The sequence below is a fragment of the Cupressus sempervirens genome, chromosome 1 (genome assembly GCF_028749045.1).
Source record: "Cupressus sempervirens isolate cs-2001-9-10 chromosome 1, ASM2874904v1, whole genome shotgun sequence".
Classification (NCBI taxonomy): domain Eukaryota; kingdom Viridiplantae; phylum Streptophyta; class Pinopsida; order Cupressales; family Cupressaceae; genus Cupressus; species Cupressus sempervirens.
Window position 1 is genome coordinate 143,559,874 of NC_143118.1, and position 21,789 is coordinate 143,581,662.

Consider the following 21,789-nt stretch of genomic DNA (forward strand, 5'->3'; position numbering starts at 1 on the left):
TCAAAAATTGTCAATGTTGTCATTGACAACTTTTTGTTGCATTTGAGCAACTTTGTAGTTGGAGCCTTGTAATTATCTGAAATAGTTAGGAAGATATTTGGGATATTTATAGTGAAAAAAGTGTGTGGACTAAGCTAAGCCAAAACAACTAGGCAATAATCATGCTAAAAGCATATAGATTTTCATTCATAGAATGAGAGCATACTTTATCTTCTTTTTTTTATCAGTAAGTAGAGTATACTTTATCTTAAGGATATATTAGTTATTTCTAAACATATAATATTTTCTTGAGATTTTAAAGCCTAATGAATTCCCCACACTTTCTTAAAATGATCTGTTGTGGAAGTCTCTATTGACAATCACCATATCAAATTGACCAAATATACTCAAATTACACACTTACCTTCTTAGACCAATATGTTTCAATCTTCTTTTTTCAATATTGTAGGTTTGGATGTGTAAATTATAATGTAGACCATGATCAATTTTCCATTTTGAGCTCATAATATTCAAATACTTATATTATGAACTTTGCCATCTTTACCTTTGATTTGGATTCAATTTTTTCTAGGAAGGACTTTGTTTTTTTGCTCAAGCACCTATTTATCAGAGATTAATAGCAAAACCTCTTGTCCCTAACACCTAAAATTTTAGGTGATCAAGATTTGATGCCAAATAAAAGGAAATTAAGATTCAAAATATGATTTCTATTCTAATCTATGAGACATATAATGTGCAAAAAATAAATTTAAAAATTATAAAAGGAGGAAGTGAAAAAAGTGTGTGGACTAAGCTAAGCCAAAACAAAGGAAGGGGATTTGAGAATCTTCGTGGAGTATCACTATGGATCTACAAGACAAGTTGTGCCAAATATTTAGATCTAATCCTCAATTTGATTTCTTACCATTACAACTATTGTAAATCTTTGATAAGGTACACTTGTGATAAGTCTTTGAAATCCTCTAGTAAGGTATCTCTTAGAAAGGGGTAAAAATCCTTTAACAAGGTAGCTTTAACAAGATGTTGTAATCCTAATAGATTATATTCATCCCTAACATGAGGAGTTCTTAGAAGGAACGAATGTGAGCCTTTAACAGGGCACCCTTTTACTTGCAAGGAAAGGTTTGTGGGTATACTACTCCCACCATGGTTTTCACCCTCACATTGGGTTTCCATGTAAAAATATCTTTGTCACTGATGTATGCATCTTTGTGTGATCTTGTATGATTTAACATCATTGCATTTATCATTATCCAGACTACTAAAGAAGTGGTAATGTACATCTTGTGAATAAGATTGTTGTTATAACTAGTAGAATTGTTTGTACTAGTTGGGATCAACAATCCTCTCATACTTGAATATCTTCTCACAATTTAGAGAGTTTAAGCACCATTTGTTATATGACCTTTTTAAATTAATACGCTAAAATGAATCACTCTTTGCATATTCATTTTAGGGGCATTTGCACAAATGAAATGTGTTGTCATTGATCATGGGAATTGATCATAACTTGCTAATCCTTTACTAGGGTTGACCTTGGAGAACATGCTTCCTAGTGATTTGACAACTCCTTAAAGGCATTAGAGACATCAAATTTCCACTATTCATCATGATTAACTACTTATGCTTCTAGATAACCATATTGTATTTTTTATATCAACATTTTAGATCACACTTCATATTCCAGTTTTAGGATGTGGGAGCTAACAAAAATAAATTAAATCTCTCTCATCCTAGTAATATATCATAGAGTGTGCTTCATAACATTGATGCAAACATATTACCACAGTTTTGTCTAGAAACATAAGTAGATAATTTGTAAAGGTATTATTTAATATTATCAATTTAATTAACAAAGTAACACATAAAGTAACACTTGATCAAATGCATATTTACACGTTAATTTCCTCCTTAATTGATTGAGTATCCCTGTATATCCAATATTCCTTTTTTTAAAATGGATATTATTGTATTACTAAATTAATAAAGTCCTTATTCATCATTATTCATACACTCTATGTTTCTAGGCTATGTCATTTAGTTATCATTCTTCTAATTTTTTTACTTTAGATAAATAAATTTAGATATTTTTTGGCCTCGTCCATAAAATTAAATAAATTTGTTGTGTACATGATTGCCTATTTTTCCTCAAACCTTTGGTAGGTGTGCTAAAACCCATTAGCCCATTTATCATCCACGTGTATAAACAAATCCCTCAAATTCTCTACATCATCTATGCTATACAAAGGTAGGGATCCTTTATACACAAAAGTATGGGCCTTGTATATTTGGTATGGGCTTTTCCACATATAACATGGGTAAAAGTACTTGTCCATCCCTCAAGGGTACTCCCCAGTATTCTTTCATATGGCCCATCCATTTTAGATACTTTACCATAAATTTGACTTTAATCGTGGAACCTCCTAGTCTCACCAATCATGTGATGACATTTGTCATTCTCTCATCCTCTCAAGGACTTCAACCAATTTGAATATTTGATCTTTACTTTTTATCTCATTGATCCAATCTCATAGCTTAAAATGCATTAACTAAAGCTCTTAAAAATACAACATTATGTTGCTAGGGCCATAGTCCACCATTCTTGACCATAACCACCATGAGGACTAGTGTTGGTGTGAGCTTAGGGTTTTTTAGTGTTACTTAGGTTTTGAATAGAATAAGCCTAAATATTATTTTTGTTTATTTTTCATACTCAAATTTTCACACACAAAGGTATTTGACAAACTAGAGAGAAAAGATGGGCAATCAATGACACATATCAACATTGCAAAGAAAAAATCCACAAACTAAAAGTGATTGGCAAAGAAAGTAAATAAAGACACAAATTTTATATAAATTTTAAGTAAACTATTAAATTATAAATTATAATATAACTCTAGAAACAACTTAAATTATGACAAACATGTCCATCTTCAAATCTAAAACTAAATATTATAAACCTTCTTCACCTTTATTTTCCCAATTTAAACTTAATTCAAAGTTATTACACCTTTATTCTAATTAATTAATTTATTATAGCTTTATTTTAGTCAAGTCAAAGTAATATGAGAAGTTTTTAAATCTAATTTTAATTATAGTATTTGAAACGTGATTTTGCAATAGTCTCTACCTTTTTTTAATATATAACTTCAATAAATAAATAAAATTCATAAAAAACAAACTATTCATTAAAAAAAAAAAAAATTGCTATAATTCGTATAAAAGCAAGGTCACATGCACCCATTTCTTTTCTCGGGAGGAGTGAAAACATAGAATATTTATTTGAAAAAGACAAGGGAAAAATGGCGCGTTGGAGACATTCCTATTGTACAATTATTAGCGGTTTGAAATGCTTATAATTGATAAGTAGGAGATGATTTCCACAGCTAGTCAAATTGTGATGTGAATATCAGGATTTAACTGTGTGATTTTGAGTCAAACTCGATGACCCATGTTTCATGAGTAGTGATTCAACATGAATCCATCTCTCATGAGAATAAATGGAACACTTAGCACTCATTGGATCTAGGTGATGCTCACAGGGGTGAAGCACCGGGACTTCCCGGGAGGTCACCCATCCCAGTACTACTCCAGCCCGAGCGCGCTTAACTACGGAGTTTCCTCCACAGTTAAACCCAAAGCTTGCAACCCCATTTGCAAAACCTTCACCAAGTGTTGTGCCTTATGAACCATCCATTAGAAAGCCCCTTAAGCTCATCAATTGATAAGTAGGAGATGATTTCCACAGCTAGTCAAATTGTGATGTGAATATTAGGATTTAACTGTGTGATTTTGAGTCAAACTCGATGACCCATGTTTCATGAGTAGTGATTCAACATGAATCCATCTCTCATGAGAATAAATGGAACACTTAGCACTCATTGGATCTAGGTGATGCTCATAGGGGTGAAGCACCGGGACTTCCCGGGAGGTCACCCATCCCAGTACTACTCCAGCCCGAGCGCGCTTAACTACGGAGTTTCCTCCACAGTTAAACCCAAAGCTTGCAACCCCATTTGCAAAACCTTCACCAAGTGTTGTGCCTTATGAACCATCCATTAGAAAGCCCCTTAAGCTCATCAATTGATAAGTAGGAGATGATTTCCACCGCTAGTCAAATTGTGATGTGAATATCAGGATTTAACTGTGTGATTTTGAGTCAAACTCGATGACCCATGTTTCATGAGTAGTGATTCAACATGAATCCATCTCTCATGAGAATAAATGGAACACTTAGCACTCATTGGATCTAGGTGATGCTCACAGGGGTGAAGCACCGGGACTTCCCGGGAGGTCACCCATCCCAGTACTACTCCAGCCCGAGATGCTTATAATTGAAAATCCAATGATTATGCTCAATAGTTTTGAGATGACATGTCATTTCAAAAGAAACCAAATCGTAGAGCATTAGGTGTTCCTCATTGTAGATTTTAGCCATTATGGTCCTAATGAGCCATGAGTGCAAACACTTCACAACATTTTTTGAATCCTTAGATAATATAGATTGAGTTTGTTTTTTAATTGAAATAATTAGTACGAGCTAGATTGTTTTGTTGATTGGTATATTTAAAAGGGTGTTTGTAATAATCGTAGATCTAAAAGTTGTCTTTAGTGGTAGGTTTTAAGAGTAATCTTTATGAATCTTAAAAGGTTCACTTTATGTACATTGTTCAATACACTTATCACAATTATTTTTACATATTTAATTTCTTGGCATTATTTTTATAGTTGTGAATTTAAATTAGAGTTTTTATTAGGTGAGTAGATTTTTGTATTGGAGTTGAGGGTATTTTAGTTGTAATATAATAATGGTGGTTTGTTGTAATATAGTCTATATTTTGTCGTTTGTTTTATTGACAATTGAGATGCACAAATACGGAAAAGTGGCTGGCTATTCATTATAGGGAAACAATTATGAGCTCTAAGAAAACACTTTATAGTTTAGTAAGTCTATAATAAAGTAAAAGTATTATTGATATCACTTGGTTCATAATATCAATTCGATAAAAAATTGTCCACTCTTATTATATCTCACCTCCATAATTGATCAAACTATAACTAAGGCCATACAAATTGACTATCTACAAGAACATTTTGACAAGAATTCCAAGAATTGTTTTCTCCATATACACTACACTCACAAAATTCAAACCCAAGATTAAATTATTGAGACCTTGTGAGATTGTATTACTTGGGGCCCTTAAACCACTCTCAACTATTATTCTCTTTCCTACTAGTTTCAATTGTAAAGATGTTGATTCGAGATATTATTATTCAGTACAAGAACAAAAGGGGTGTTACACTAAAATACGCATACTTCCAACTATAATATATCACTTATATAGACACTCTTATTGCAAGCACTACATCCCCTTTTAACATATTTCACCCTTTACTTGAGAAGATAAAACCCACACTTAATCATTAAATTTATTTACTAGTAGGTTATGCATCAAAACAAGGATATTTAATAAACTATTGACCTCATCCACTCATCCATCAATTGATTGGATTTGGTCTTTTCTAAAGCTAGTAATATTTAAATGCAAATTATCTCTAATGTAAACCTTCTCACCAATATATTCATCATATTTAAGGGTGAAACCCAATGTAATTTATTTGGAAAGAGGCACAGAAGTTAAACAACCATGCAAAATCAAATACACATATAGCTAAGATCATGAAAAAGACAACACCATCATCCTAGGAGGACTTTTGGACTCATCACAACCACTTTTTCTTTTCAAAATTTAGATGCATTATCTTGTGGTATCGGACCAAGATTGCCACAATTCCAACATTTTTATTAGGTTATACCATGAGATTTTTATCTAGAATGTCCTTATTATTTTCCCTTCTTCTTCCTTTATATCTTTTCATCCATGAGAAAATATGTCTTTCTTAGATTGATATAAAATGTTTTCATCACTTCTCTTCAAAAAATAATGATGCAAATGCTTGATCTATATTTAGATTTGGGGTAGTGATTCCAATAGCCATAACAAGATGGTATCATGAATCTAGCAAAGAATGTACACAGTCATGAATTGTTTGTTATTCTCCTCCATATTCACTCTACTTGAGAGCAACTAGGTAATAATCATGCCAAAAGCGTATAGATTTTTATTCATAGAATGAGAGCATACTTTATCTTTTTTTTATCGGTAAGTAAAGCATACTTTATCTTAAGGATATATTAGTTATTTCTAAACATATAATTTTTTCTCGAGATTTTAAAACCTAATGAATTCCCCACACTTTCTTAAAATGATCTATTGTGGAAGTCTCTATTGACAATCACCATATCAAATTGACCAAATATACTCAAATTACATACTTATCTTCTTAGACCAATATGTAGGTTTGGATGTGTAAATTATAATGTACAGATCTCTATCCATGATCAATTTTCTATTTTGAGCTCATAATATTCAAATACTTATATTATGAACTTTGTCATCTTTACCTTTGATTTGTTTTCAATTTTTTCTATAAAGGACTTTTTTTTTTTTTTTTTGCTCCAACACCTATTGGATCAGAGATTAATAGCAAAACCTCTTGTCCCTAACACCTAAAATTTTAAGTGATCAAGATTTAATGCCAAATAAAAGGAAATTAAGATTCAAAATATGGTTTCTACTCTAATCTATGAGAAATATAATGTGCAACAATAAATTTAAAAATTATATAGTTAAAATGAAATTACATAAAACTAATATACCAAAAGTAGTGTACATGAGAAAAACTCTTTCAAGACAAAAAAATGTATTATTTATTAATCAAATCTTACAATACATTTGTAGACTCCAAGCCTATATAGAAGTATCAGCAACCAAGAATTTAGATTAATTTTGTAACATTATAGTACTTACAAAATTAATTATCAAAACCTCAATCTCAAGATCTGATGAATAGGACAAGTTATACATGGATTCTTCAAGTGGTAATTAAAAATCAATCAACCCAAGACAACCAAAATATCACATTTAAATCCTTCATTGAGAACTTAATGCCCAAACCCCAAGAAGAGTCCACAAGGTAAGAGAAAATATATTATTCTTACCTTTCATAATTTCATCATAATATACTCACCAACATGGGCACTCCATTTTGGCTCGATTATCTCCAATCAAATATGACTTTTGATGTCTTATAACATGCATCATAAGTCTCTCAATGGGTGTAATTCTCTCCAAATGCTCTTTAGTGTGTATAGATGTTTTTATATTTCTAACATGGGAGGCTTAACTTCTAGAGCTCGTAACTTTTGATTTGAAAGGTAAGTTTAACCCTTCCAAAAAAATTAGATCTTCATGGTTGACATTAGAGAACTAATTCTAAACAAATCGAAACACTTTTTAAACCAGAAATGACCTCTACAACCCAAAAATTAATTATTATTTTTATAGCTCAAAATACACTTATTTTTTATTCTTAGCACTAGGATCTAGTTGAGACCAGGACCCTAGCATAGATGAATCCTTGTACTAAGGTAAAGAAAAAAGATTTCCAAACTAATTCATTAAACAACCCTAACTTAAAGTTAGTAGTTTGTAAGGCTTTATAATTTTTAATATTTTGTAGTCTTGGTGTTGCTCCTCTTGAATATTAAATAGAATATAATGAATATAGATCTAGATTCTATATTTATATAATTTCTATAGAATGAATATAGATTTGGATTCTATATTTATATATTAAATAAAAAGTTTAGTTTTGAACCTCATTTAAATATGATTAGTTTCATAAATGTAGATGTCATATAAACTATACATTGTCAAAATTATCTACACTTAAAACATTGCATTTATTTTTATAGAGGATTATAAGAAAGAATAGGGATTTTGAATAACCAATTTATTCATTGGATAAGTGTGGATTTACACCAATTCAAAATCATTTGTTTGCGCTTGTTCAAGCTATTAATCACATTCTCTTGTTTAAAAGTTCATGAATAATTAAATAAAAAATACATCTAACCTACCACACACAATCTCTCTCTCTCTCTCCCCGCTCCCCCAACCCCAACACACACACACACAAAGACACACACACACACTTCCTAGTCCTCCCTCCTTGTCACTACCTCTATCTCCCCCATATACACTTCATATCTCTGTCTTTCTCCCTCTTCCCTCAATATGCCTCTCCATTTCCAACTCTCTCCTTCCCTCCCTCTCCCTAATCTTTCCCTCTCTACTTATCTCTCAACATATTCATTTTTGCACATACCTTTCTTATTAAGATTTCTCCTTCTATCCTTCCCTCCCTCTCTCTTTCTCACCCTTCCCCTATTACTAATATATCATGAACTCATTAGTCATGTTGTCGAATATTTATTTCAGTAATGTCGTTGTCAAGGATTTATTTCAGGAATGTTGTTGACTAGAGATTTATTTCAGTCATTTTAAAAATACATAATTGAATCAAATCTGTTGCTTCTAATCTTTCGTAAAGATCATTTCTTAAATAGCTTATCAATTGACTACATAACATGAAAAATAACCAAAATTTTCAATAGTATTAAAATACATAGTTGAATCAAATCTATTGCTTCCCCTAGACTTTTGTAAAGACCATTTGTTAAATAGCCTACATAACATGCAAAATAACCAAAATTTCCAATATTTTCTCCTTCCTCGTACACCAAGATGCCAATGCTGATGAATATGTTAAAAAGTGTTTAAATCAAACAAATTTCAATATACCCCGAATTGGAGTAAAATCTTATCTTCTATCAGAAGCGGTGCCGCTTTATTTTCCTTGCAATTCATCAGAACTCACGCTTAAAGATTCGGCAGATGTTATGCGGAATCTTAATGTCCGGCGCCGAACTTTTCGTCAGGTGAGCGATTGAGGTCGGCGAAACGTAACAGGGTAGATTCATTTCGAGCCGCTTCGAATCAAAATCTAAACTATTCAAATTACACGATTCAGTTTAAAGAAGGCCTTTTGATGGGCACATTTGAAAGCCTAAAAGAAAATTCTGATCTCTGTACTAAGGAAGGAACCCGAACCAGAACCTTTTCTGAAAGGCTATGCAAATCAAAGAAGCCGACATAGCATCATGTGAATTCCTCTTACACTGTTCATACTGGTAGGGTCTCCCTGTTGAAAGGCTCTCTACCTTCTCAACAGTGACCCCTAACTATAAATTCGTTATCGGAAGAACAACCAAGCGAAAAAGAAAAATATTCCCAGAAAAATTCCATTACCAGAAATTGTAATCCACATAAAAGCCACTCAATCTGGATTTACCAGAATGAAACAGATTCGAGAATTGAAAAACACATTAGAAACGATATTGAGATGTTATTTTATTCATTCAATCATGGATACCAGAATGAAACAGATTCGAGAATTCAAAAACACATTTGAAACCAAATTGAGATGCTATTTTATTCATTTACAAGATGTGGGTATACAAGCATTGAATTCGAATTTGAGGAACATTTAAACAAATGAAATGAAGATTTTGCTCAGCTGGTACCGAAGTTCTTTCTGATCTTATCAACCTCAGAGGTAGTAACATGGAGCGTTTTGGCCAAGACCTGGTCGGGAACGGGCGGAGTGGAAGTAAAGAGGGCAAATGGAATTACAGCGTTACCTGGAGACTGGCTGTTGAAAGCTGCAATTATAGTGGCGCTTGTGTTCCCAATGTTCTGAACATAGTGCATGATTGCCTTGGGGAACACAAAAACATCCCCTGTTTTGATCTCCGTAGAGTAAAGCTTGTTGCTGGTGTCGATAATGGCGGCCGTGAGAGTCCCTTCCAGGAGGAAGATGATCTCGGAGGCTCTGGGATGATAATGGGGGGGAATCCCTCCTCCTACAGCCAGATCTACGCGAGTCATGATGACTCCAAGAGTGTTTATGCCGGGAAGATGGTCTGCCGTAGTTGTGAGCACACTAGCGCCATAAGGGTTTCCCGATGTATTTCCCGGCTTGCTCAGAACGGAAGAAGTAAAGTGCTTTGCGGAAACCTTGGTGGATTTGATACAAGGAAGCCCATTAACATGAACTTTGGAGGAACTTGTATCTGCCACACAGAAATCCTGCAGTGGCGAAGGATCTGATCTTACAGCGGGCGCTAGTAAGAGCAGAAACAGGGGAATCCAGAAGAATGCCATTCAGAAAACAGGGGAAGATAACGGGATTTGATTTGGGTTTTCTGAAATCTAGCTTGTGAGCGGGGAAAGGTTATAGAAATTGATTTCGATTTGAGTATTCTTCCCTCTGTGGGGATTTATATAGGAATTCAGACACACTGGGAAACTAATAATAATAAAACCCTAGAAATTTCCTACTCATTTCCGTCTCTTTCTTTGACATTTCAGGGCATCTGGAAGGGCTGAAGACGCGGAAATGGAATGTATTTTAATTGTGCAGAAAGAAATACGAGTAGAATTAATGGCTAAGCATCCAAAGCAGTATAGACCGGTCAGCGATTATGGACTGAAATTTGGCCGGTTTTTCTACAGATCCTCCCTATTTTCCCCTGCTTTTACTGAATAATTTTACCTTGAAAGCTTTTTCCTTGTACAGTAGTGACAGATTGTGTGGGAAGCAATTAAAGAATAAATTCAATGGCCGTATAAGCAAGTGGCCGGTCGGGAACTTTCGACTGGACTGCCCCTCTGCTTCCACGTAGGTGTTAGAACACAAATTTACTACTCCCAATTTTACGTTGGATAAAATGCCCATGATTTTTTAATTTTTTTTTTACAAATGATTTTTATTTTGTTTTTAATATCAAGGTATGAGAATTTATATTAGTATATCATTTGATCTTAAATCGTTTTATCAAGCTTTTAGATTTCATAGATATCCACTTGCTTCATGTGATAATTTCTAGCAGTCTATCATATTTATGATGAATTATGTACTATGATTTCAACCATTGATGATAAAAAATTGTTGCACAATTGAACCCAAAAGTAAGGATACATTGACGTGGACAGTGGAAATCTAATATTGCTTACGATATCATTTTGTCATGTTTTGAGAAGTTATTAATATGAGTTGGGGTGAGACTATCTCTTTAAGGATGTATGGAACCACCTCTTATGGGAAAGGATTCTCCGGCCCTCTAACTCAACCTCAGAATTTCTAAATGACTTTTTTTTTTTTTTTTTTAAATTTAAATTTCAAGATATTCACATGTCTTAAGTGAGAGTTTGCACTAGTCTATCTTTTGGTCTTAAATCTTCTTGTCAAGTTTTGACAATTCCGTAGGTATCCACCTACCTCAAGTGATAATTTCTAGTGGTCTATCTTTTGGTCTTGTATCATTTTGTCATGTTTTAGGAATTTATTAAAATGAGTTGGGGTGAGACTAGTTCTTCAAGGGTGAATGGAACCACATGTAAGCTACACCTATGAGATAAGATCAAAGCAATTTGACTTTAGAATTTGTATGGAGAAAATCGGAAGTTCTTAGCCATCTATAATACTCGAATTAAATTAATTCCTAAATTATATTTATAATATTTATTAAATTGAGACAAGACTAGTCTTTAAAGAATGAGTGCAAAACACATGCAAGTCATGCCCATCACAAAACCTTAGAGCTAATCGACTTCAAAATGTATATGAGAAGAGCTCAAAGCCTTAACCAATTATATTACTGATAAACTTAATTTCTAAATATATATTTTTAACAATATATATTACAATTAATCATACAATTTATTTTATTATAATATTAAGAAAATACTTTATAATTTGTCATAAGGGAGATTTTTATAAGGCATGTGAATGAATCGAAGTACAATGAACACATGCCTTTGTTTGAGTTCATATATAGCCTATTTATCTATTTTTAAATTATTATGTCACACATGTAGATGTGGGTCATGTATGTGTATATTGACAAGTTGCTTTAATTTGGACACATGAAGTATTGAGTATAAATCATATCTTTAACAAACTTCAAGATAGGGTTCTTCTATTGGGGCCTCTTCAACTTTAATAGTCTTAAAAATATATTTTTTTATGTAGAAGGAATAGTCTACCCACACATAATATAAATCATTTTTTTATAAACATTATGTATTTAATATTTAAAATATGTATGTATGAAAATTTATGTTGAATAAGTGAATGATTTAGCTATTCAAATCAAATAAATATAAAATTTAAACAAAAGAGTTAAAAAGTTGAATAGGTTTATAATTTAATAAAATTATAGTGTATTAGATTATTTGTTGTGTAGATTTGTCTAAATGAATGATTGGTCATATGTTTACTTGAAAGTTTGACACCATAATGAAAACTAAATGATAAAAAGAGTGAAATCGAGATGAAAAAGGTTGATTTCTAAACATATAGGAATTGAGATTGAAAAAAACCAAGAATTGAGATTGGAAGATGAAGAACAAGGGTGCAGAATGAATTGATCTTCACATTTTATGGGATGGTGTCAAGTAGAGTTGAGAGGGTGATGGTAGATTAGATGGGAATAAATGATTTTTTAAAAATTGGTATTTAAGGGGACAAGATCCATGTGACCAAATGTATGGAGCTTTTCCCAAAAGGGGATGAATATGAGGATTAAGATTGTATGGGGATCTGAAGTTGAATGGGTCAAGCCCACTTAATTAGGATTATGAAAGATGCAAATGTTTAAGGGGAGGGTTAAGTGGAGATTAAGTTGTAATAAAAAGCAACAGGAGACATGTGAGGAGAGTAATTAAGTAAACATAATTTATTTTCTAAGCTATGACAAAAAAAGAAGATGATACTAATTGAATAATATAATGGAATCTAACTAATATAAGTGGAGGAGAATTAAAAGAAACAAGAGTAAACTAATTAAATGTGGTCAATTTTAGGTGTCTTCAAAATTAAAGAGCAAGATATTTTGTCATGGTGTACAAGAAAATGTGTTTTATATAAAATATGTAAATTATATAGATTGTTTAGTCAATTAAGATAAATGTGTGAAATTAATGTATGTATTATTTTTCTTTGTAAATTTGGCTTAAGAGGTCACCTATAGTTTATATAGTATATTGTTTAAATATAATAGACTTTTAAGACAATTCCATTAATCAAAAACCTACTTACAACACTAGGGCTCAAGTGTTACATAATAATAAGCTTATATACAAAGTATTAACAATCACATCATTAATAATTTAAAATTGAATTGATTTATAATATCTTCATTGAGAGATAAGTAAATAATTATTTTTTAAAGTATCTTAGATTATTTTTGTCATTGGTTGTGTGTGTGTGTGGGTGGGTGGTTAGAGTATTTTTTGTTATTTTTGGTAATATTTTTAAATTTTATTAATAAAATAAAGAGCTTTTACAAAAAAAAAAGTTCGAAAAATACAATCCCTCCAAAAACCCCAAGACTATTCACCAAACCACCCATTACAACTTCAACTTTTACAAGTAGAAATTTTAGGAAAAAATCCCAATTCCACACCCACATTTGAAAAAATTCGTAGAGATTGCAATTTGTTCTTCATAACAGAATTACAAATTGAAACCCCAAAACTCATAGATTGCCCATATTGCATTTGCATTACATAATAAATGTCACAATTTGATAAAATTGATCAATACAAGAGGAAAGCCAGTTCCAAAAATGCAAAAAATTCTTCCAAACACATCTTGAAAGTGCCAACCTACCAATCACACTTTCCCTTGCATCATTGAAAAAATATAAAAGAGCCACTATTCAGGAACCATACTTGATCTAGTGCACTAGTGATGATGTGTAATTTTAAATTTCATATTACAAAAAAAAAAAATAGCACTCTCCATGCCCAACTAGAAAAGCAAGGTGATGAGATAGCCCGACAGGTTATTGCCTCTTTTAATACCAAAAACTCAACTTTAAGGGTTAGACATTACGTCAAACACTTCGTTGACAAACTCTGAAACCACGTGAATAACTTCTACTATATGAGTTCACAAAAACAATACTGGATTGGGACAATTTTTCCCAATACTGATCATGGAATCTTTAGATTGGGAAATCTCCAGCGAAAATGCATAAATATATTTACCAGCAATACTCAATGAAGGATCATTTATAAACTGAACAACAGAATATAGAAAGTTTAGATAACTAAATATTTTTAAACCTGAATCCGCTGTTTCATGCTGCCGCCAATCTTGTTAATCTGCTATGCCTCCATTCCAAATGTTAAGGCACGATTTCCGCAGTCGTTCTAGCCAGGTTGCGAATAAATTGTCTCCTGCGATGAGCTATACTTTGTCCACGGATTGACCAAGACTTGCGATTATTTACCTCCAAAGTAATGGCGCAAAATAGACTGCCGATCACGCTGGAATGTCATTCCCTGAGTCCAAGGGTTCGTTCTGAGCCCGTCCACTGCGGCCTATGATTTAATATCGTTCTCATACAATGTCGTTGTCGGAAGGTGAGTTTAGATCTGTTCTTCTCCCGCGCGATCCACCTCCCTGAGTTATTAGAAGTCTACACCGGGGGTTGCCCAATCCCGTGCAAACTGAGTCGGTAAGATAAATCTGTAGCAATCCGATGCTTCCTTGTCTCGGCAGATAACGAACGTCCTTTTTCTATGCTCGGAATTGGGACTGTTGGAGGGCGGGTAAGTCTGGATGATGATTTTCGGCCCTATCTGAAAGGGGTAATTGTTCTGAGTTGAGCTCCCGTTAATTCCTCCGGACCTGCTACAGCTGACACCTTCTAGATGATATCCTAATGACCACGAACTGGTCTTAGATCGCAAAACTTTGTCCAGATGAAGTGACAGTGATATCACTTCCAAATTCGCGATGATTCGGATGATATTTCACACCCTCAAAACCGCTTATCCATGGGAGTTAACGTTCCCAAAGATAGTCTGAGAATTTGCAAACCAATGGCTACAAATCGCTCCAATGGAATAGAAATCGAATCCACAAAATTGCCTGCCTCTAAGGGAGCCCCTATGTTCTCTATTTATCTCTTTGCCGGGAAGTTTCTGGAAATTATCCGGAATCATCTTGCACTACAGATATTAACTTTATAAAATTAAATAATTAACTTTACAAAGTTAAAATACAACCTTTATTTAATATTAGAATGAGCAGGCCCCGCCTTCTTAATGGAAAGACAAAATCGACTCTCTTCCCATAATTATTTGCCTACGAGAGTCAATAATAGGCAAATCCCCTGTTATAATAATGTTGCTAAAAGAGGGACATGACAGTCCGTCCTTCCGGATATTGCTTGCCCTCAAGCAATCTCAGAGCTGGATGCTGCAAAATGGTCTCATTCTCCCAAGTAGCATCTTCGACTGGTAGATCCTTCCATTTAACCAAATATTCTCTGATTACTCTTCGGCGAAGCTGTTTTTCTCTGCTTTCTAAAATGAATTCCGGTACCATGATCAATTTCCCTTCATCATCCAGAGGCGGCAATACTGCAGAAGGTATCACATTCTGTCCCAATGCCATTTTGAGACGTGATACATGAAACACATTATATACTTTGCTGTCTGCTGGAAGCTCAAGTTCATAAGCCAATTCCCCTATTCGCCTACTGATCCTGAATGGTCCATAATACCTGGGTTTAAGCTTCTCTGACCCACTCTTTTTGAGAGTAGATTGTCGGAATGGTTGGAGCATTAAGTAAACCATGTCGCCCACCTCAAAGCTTCTCTCCGTCCTCTTTTGATCTGCGTATTGCTTATACTGATTCTGTGCTCGAGCGATGTTATCACGTAGAGAGCTAATGATATCTTTACTTTCTTGCAGTAAATCCCCAGCATGTGGGACCCGAACATCACTCATCAATAAGTCAATGAAACTGGGTGTATCATAGCCGTATAAGGCTCGAAAAGGTGTCATTTGGATAGACATGTGGAAAGTGGTGTTATAGCAATACTCACACAAATAAATCCATCTTACCCAAGCCTTCTGCTGATCAGCTACGTAATTCCTTAAGTAGCCTTCCACCCATTTGTTTACAATTTCCGTCTGTCCATCGGTTTGCGGATGATAACTAGTACTGGGTGTGAGCTCAGTGCCGCATAATCGAAACACCTCTTGCCAGAAATGACTCAAGAATCTACTATCCCTGTCACTGACAATGCTGCGGGGTATCCCGTGTAACCTGAAAACCTCCCTGAAGAATACTTCAGCTACCTGTACTGCGGTATGAGTAGTGGTGATGGGAAAGAAATGAGCATATTTTGTTAGCCTATCCACCACCACATAAATGCAATCACGTCCTTGAGCCTTGGGCAACCCGGTAATGAAGTCCATGGATATGCATTCCCACTTCTGACCCGGAATGGGAAGTGGCTGTAGCAGCCCTGCTGGAAAAGTGTGCTCCTGTTTATTTTGTTGGCAAATGGAACACTCACGAACATACTGCAAAACATCCTTCTTGAGTCCTTTCCATGTAAACCGTTCTCGCACCTGTCTATATGTTTTAAAGTATCCGGGGTGACCAGCTATAGGTGAATCATGAAGAGCTCGCATAATGAACTGTCTCACCTTCGATCCTGGGACTAAAAATACCCTGCTCTTGTAAATAATCAATTCATCCACAAGTGTATACCTGGTATCAACAAGTGTCCCATCAACTATCTTAGATGCCCATGAATCTTTGGCATATTCTGCAATAATCAAATGCTTCCAGTTCTCAGAGATCTCAATCATTGAACTAAGATGTGGTCTACGTGACAAGGCATCTGCTACCACATTCTGTGTGCCCTTAACATAAGATATATCGAAGTCATATGCCTGTAACTTACTGACCCATTTCTGCTACCTATCATTGAGATCCCTTTGCCCGAGGAAATGTCTCAAACTGTTGTGGTCAGTTTTTATGCAAAATTTGCCACCTACTAAGTACTGCCTGAACTTAGCTAGTGCATGCATGATAGCTAACATCTCCTTGTCGTAAATACTGAATGATCTCTCTGGCCCACGGAGTTTCCTGCTTTCATATGCAATTGGGTGTTTATCCTGCATTAAAACAGCCCCAATACCATCTCCTGAGGCATCACATTGGAGTTCAAAAGGTTTCGAAAAATTAGGCAATGCTAGTACCGGACACGAAGTCATGATCTCCTTAAACCTGTCAAAACAAGCCTGTGCCTTTGCTGTCCAAACGAAAGCTCCCTTCTTAAGCAAATCGGTTATAGGAGCTGCGTGTCGTGAATATCCGCAAACAAATCTGCGGTAGAATCCACATAATCCAAGGAATCCCCTTAACTGAGTTAGGTTCTCAGGAGTAGGCCACTCTACAATAGCACGAATTTTATCAGGATCCATCCGTACACCTTCTCGGCTGATAATATGACCTAAGTATAACAACTCAGTCATTCCTAGATCGCATTTGGATTCTTTGGCATACAAGGATTCTTCTTGCAAAGTCTTCAATACTGTTTCTAGATGCGCCATGTGCTCCTGCCATGTTCGACTGTATACCAAGATATCATCAAAGAATACCAACACGAATTTTCTCAGCTGATGATGGAAGACCTTGTTCATGGTAGACTGGAAAGTAGCTGGTGCATTGGTCAATCCAAATGGCATCACTACAAACTCAAAATGCCCACAGTGGCACCTGAATGCCGTCTTCTCAATGTCCTGTTCTCTGACTCTAATCTGGTGGTAACCTGATCTCAAATCAATCTTACTAAAGTAGCATGCCCCATGCAGTTCATCTATTAGCTCATCAATCCGTGGAATAGGATATCTATTCTTAATGGTTTTCTTATTCAGCATCCTGTAATCTATACACATCCGCAACGAACCATCTTTCTTCTTAACCAAAACTACTGAGGAAGCAAAAGGAGACTTACTAGGTCTGATGTGTCCCATTGCGAGAAGCTCCTTGATGGTTTTTTCTATCTCATCTTTAAGCCTTTTGGGATGCCTGTATGGAGTAATCATGACTGGTTTAGCGCCTTCTTCCAATTCGATGATGTGCTCGATCCCTCTATCAGGTGGTGTACCAGGTGGAATATCGCTGAATACCTTACTGTACTTTTCCCTCAATATCTGTATGTCGGGATGATATTTTGTCTTAGGTTGTTCCTCCTGTGTAGGCATGAGAGTACACATGGCTGCCCATTCAAGATCCTCATGTCTCACCAATCTTTCCAATCGTCTAAGAGAGATCGTTCGGATATCACTATTCCGAATAGCTCTCAATACATGCTGCCTCCCATCTACTTCAAACTTAATCTCCATGTCCCTGAGTCGGAAAGTAACCTCACCCAATAAACGTAACCATGTCATTCCCAAAACGATATCCAAATCACCCATATTGACCACGTGGTAATCCGTTTTGAACTCATAATTATTCAGGCGTAAAGGCATGTCTCTGACTATCTTGTTACACTTAAGAGTGTATCCGTCAGCAACCTGTACACGAAGACCCTCAAATTCTTTTGTCTTAATACCACGACGCTCGACCAATCTTGCATCAATGAAGTTATGTGTAGCTCCGGTATCAACTAATGTAATCACCTTCTGCCCTGCTAGGACACCACGTAACCTGAAAGATCCTTCCTGTTGAATGCTAGACAAGCGCCCTTGCTGTAGATGCAATTCAGGTTCTTCTCTCTGTTCTGACTTTCCTGTCTCCTCCTCAGATTCTGAACCAGTATGTTCACCCTCTTTCTCCGTACTGTCGAAATCTGATCCCTCGTAATATGCCCACATAACTCTATTGGCTTTTCCTTTTGGTCGCAAGGGACAATCATGATCCCTATCATATGGACCTTTGCAATAGAAGCATAGTTTCTTCCTTCGCAAGTCATTTAATGCTTCTGTATCTAGGGGTGTGGTAGATTTCCCTTTGGTTTCAATGTTCCTCCCTTTATTTTTATCAAACTTCCTGTTGTCTTTGAAAGAGGTAGTACTCCTGGGAGTGAACCGGCTAGAAGGAGCTGTAAGTTCCATACTTCGTGCTTTCCTCATGGCTTCCTGCAGTGTTGGTGGATCAAATGCCTTAATCCATCCCTTGAGGGGTTCAGACAATCCTTCGGTAAATAGGATAACTAACCTCCTTTCCGAAACATCTGGTACCATGACTGACAACCTCTGAAATTCACTAATATAACCCTCGATATTGCCAGTCTGTCTTAATTGTGCAAGGTCGCGAAAATAAATTTCTGGATCCTTCTTATCAAAACGTTCAACCAATCTATCCACAAAGTCCTGGTATGATGTTACCTGATTGTGCTGTAAAGTATCCATTCCATGTGACCACCAATCATGAGCTGCACCTTCCAAAAGCAAGGTAGCATACCTGATGGCGTCTATTTCTGACATAGGCCTTAACGCTAAAAAGGTGTCCAACTTATGAATCCAAACTTGTGCCGTCATCTGGCCACTCCCATCGAAGAAAGGCAAAGTAAGTTTACTAACAGCTCGTTGTAACTCACTTTCATGACCTCCTCTAGGTCTCCTATTCTGGCGGCTATTCCTCATATGTTCTCTTCTTTGGTTTAGATATCGATCAAAGTTTAATAATTCACGCACATGCAGGGGTAATGCTTGCCATTCTGCCGTAGCAGCCCTAAGATCATCCTGAAAATCTTCTGGTGCATCGTCTTCTCCTATCTCCTGAGCCTCTTCCCTTAGGAAAGTGGGACGAGTAGGCCTATTTGCTATCCATGATCTGCGCCTAGGAGCACCTTGTGATCCTGCCACACTCCTATCATCGTGATCAGATGTGCCTCTTCCTTGATCTTGAATCCTGGGCTGAATAACTCTTTCCATTATGGTAGTCAAAGCCTGTAGTGTCTGAGTTATTTCTTGTTGTCCGTTAGTCATGGTTCTGTAAAATTCTCTGGTTTCATCATCGTCGACTCTGGGAAATCTTGGCGGACTCTGTCTTTCACCCATATCCCTGTTCTTGAATATGGTTCTCGAGTACAACTCCGGAAATTAAAGTACTTTTACCCAATCAGGATGGCAGGACTACTGCTCTGATACCACTGAGATAGCCCGACAGGTTATTGCCTCTTTTAATACCAAAAACTCAACTTTAAGGGTTAGACATTACGTCAAACACTTCGTTGACAAACTCTGAAACCACGTGAATAACTTCTACTATATGAGTTCACAAAAATAATACTGGATTGGGACAATTTTTCCCAATACTGATCATGGAATCTTTAGATTGGGAAATCTCCAGCGAAAATGCATAAATATATTTACCAGCAATACTCAATGAAGGATCATTTATAAACTGAACAACAGAATATAGAAAGTTTAGATAACTAAATATTTTTAAACCTGAATCCGCTGTTTCATGCTGCCGCCAATCTTGTTAATCTGCTATGCCTCCGTTCCAAATGTTAAGGCACGATTTCCGCAGTCGTTCTAGCTAGGTTGCGAATAAATTGTCTCCTGCGATGAGCTATACTTTGTCCACGGATTGACCAAGACTTGCGATTATTTACCTCCAAAGTAATGGCGCGAAATAGACTGCCGATCACGCTGGAATGTCATTCCCTGAGTCCAAGGGTTCGTTCTGAGCCCGTCCACTGCGGCCTATGATTTAATATCGTTCTCATACAATGTCGTTGTCGGAAGGTGAGTTTAGATCTGTTCTTCTCCCGCGCGATCCACCTCCCTGAGTTATTAGAAGTCTACACCGGGGGTTGCCCAATCCTGTGCAAACTGAGTCGGTAAGATAAACCTGTAGCAATCCGATGCTTCCTTGTCTCGGCAGATAACGAACGTCCTTTTTCTATGCTTGGAATTGGGACTGTTGGAGGGCGGGTAAGTCTGGATGATGATTTTTGGCCCTATCTGAAAGGGGTAATTGTTCTGAGTTGAGCTCCCGTTAATTCCTCCGGACCTGCTACAGCTGACACCTTCTAGATGATATCCTAATGACCACGAACTGGTCTTAGATCGCAAAACTTTGTCCAGATGAAGTGATAGTGATATCACTTCCAAATTCGCGATGATTCGGATGATATTTCACACCCTCAAAACCGCTTATCCATGGGAGTTAACGTTCCCAAAGATAGTCTGAGAATTTGCAGACCAATGGCTACAAATTGCTCCAATGGAATAGAAATCGAATCCACAAAATTGCCTGCCTCCAAGGGAGCCCCTATGTTCTCTATTTATCTCTTTGGCGGGAAGTTTCTGGAAATTATCCGGAATCATCTTGCACTACAGATATTAACTTTATAAAATTAAATAATTAACTTTACAAAGTTAAAATACAACCTTTATTTAATATTAGAATGAGCAGGCCCCGCCTTCTTAATGGAAAGACAAAATCGACTCTCTTCCCATAATTATTTGCCTAAGAGAGTCAATAATAGGCAAATCCCCTGTTATAATAATGTTGCTAAAAGAGGGACATGACAGGTGATCAATCTCTGGCTAATCTAAAGAGCTAGAAACATGTACCCATAATCATCAAACCAACCAAAAATTCTAGATTAGAAGAAGAAAGAGAAGTAGGATACCATTGAAAATTGTTGACCATTACTAGTGTTGACACTATGCTACAACTCTATCAACTCATTCCCACAACAGGGCATTGATTCTTGTTTCTGGGACTCGTCCTCTTCATTGTTACCGACCTCCTTCCTTTGTTTTTCTCCTAGAGTTTGGCTTCATCCACTTTAGTCCATCCAACATTATGGTTCATTGTTTCAATGTCTACATCAAGGAAATGGACCATTAACACCAATTTAAAACTAAACCAACCTTTCCTATCCTCTCTAAACCATATGTTTTAAAGTCTTTCATCAAAATGCCACATAAAGGGTATGTGCTTTGTGCCCTCAATTTTTGGAAGGTTGCAACTCTAGTTGT

The 21,789-nt window shown here is 35.8% G+C and overlaps 1 protein-coding gene across 1 annotated transcript; it reads right to left on the reverse strand.

Moving 5' to 3' along the window:
- Window positions 1-9,373: 9,373 nt before the first annotated feature.
- On the reverse strand, window positions 9,374-10,563 carry LOC149576592 (germin-like protein 1-1). Its single transcript, XM_089818097.1, has one exon. It carries the CDS (start codon window positions 10,128-10,130, stop codon window positions 9,480-9,482), a length of 651 nt encoding a protein of 216 aa, XP_089674223.1. The 5' UTR covers window positions 10,131-10,563; the 3' UTR covers window positions 9,374-9,479.
- Between the last annotated feature and the right edge of the window lie 11,226 nt (window positions 10,564-21,789).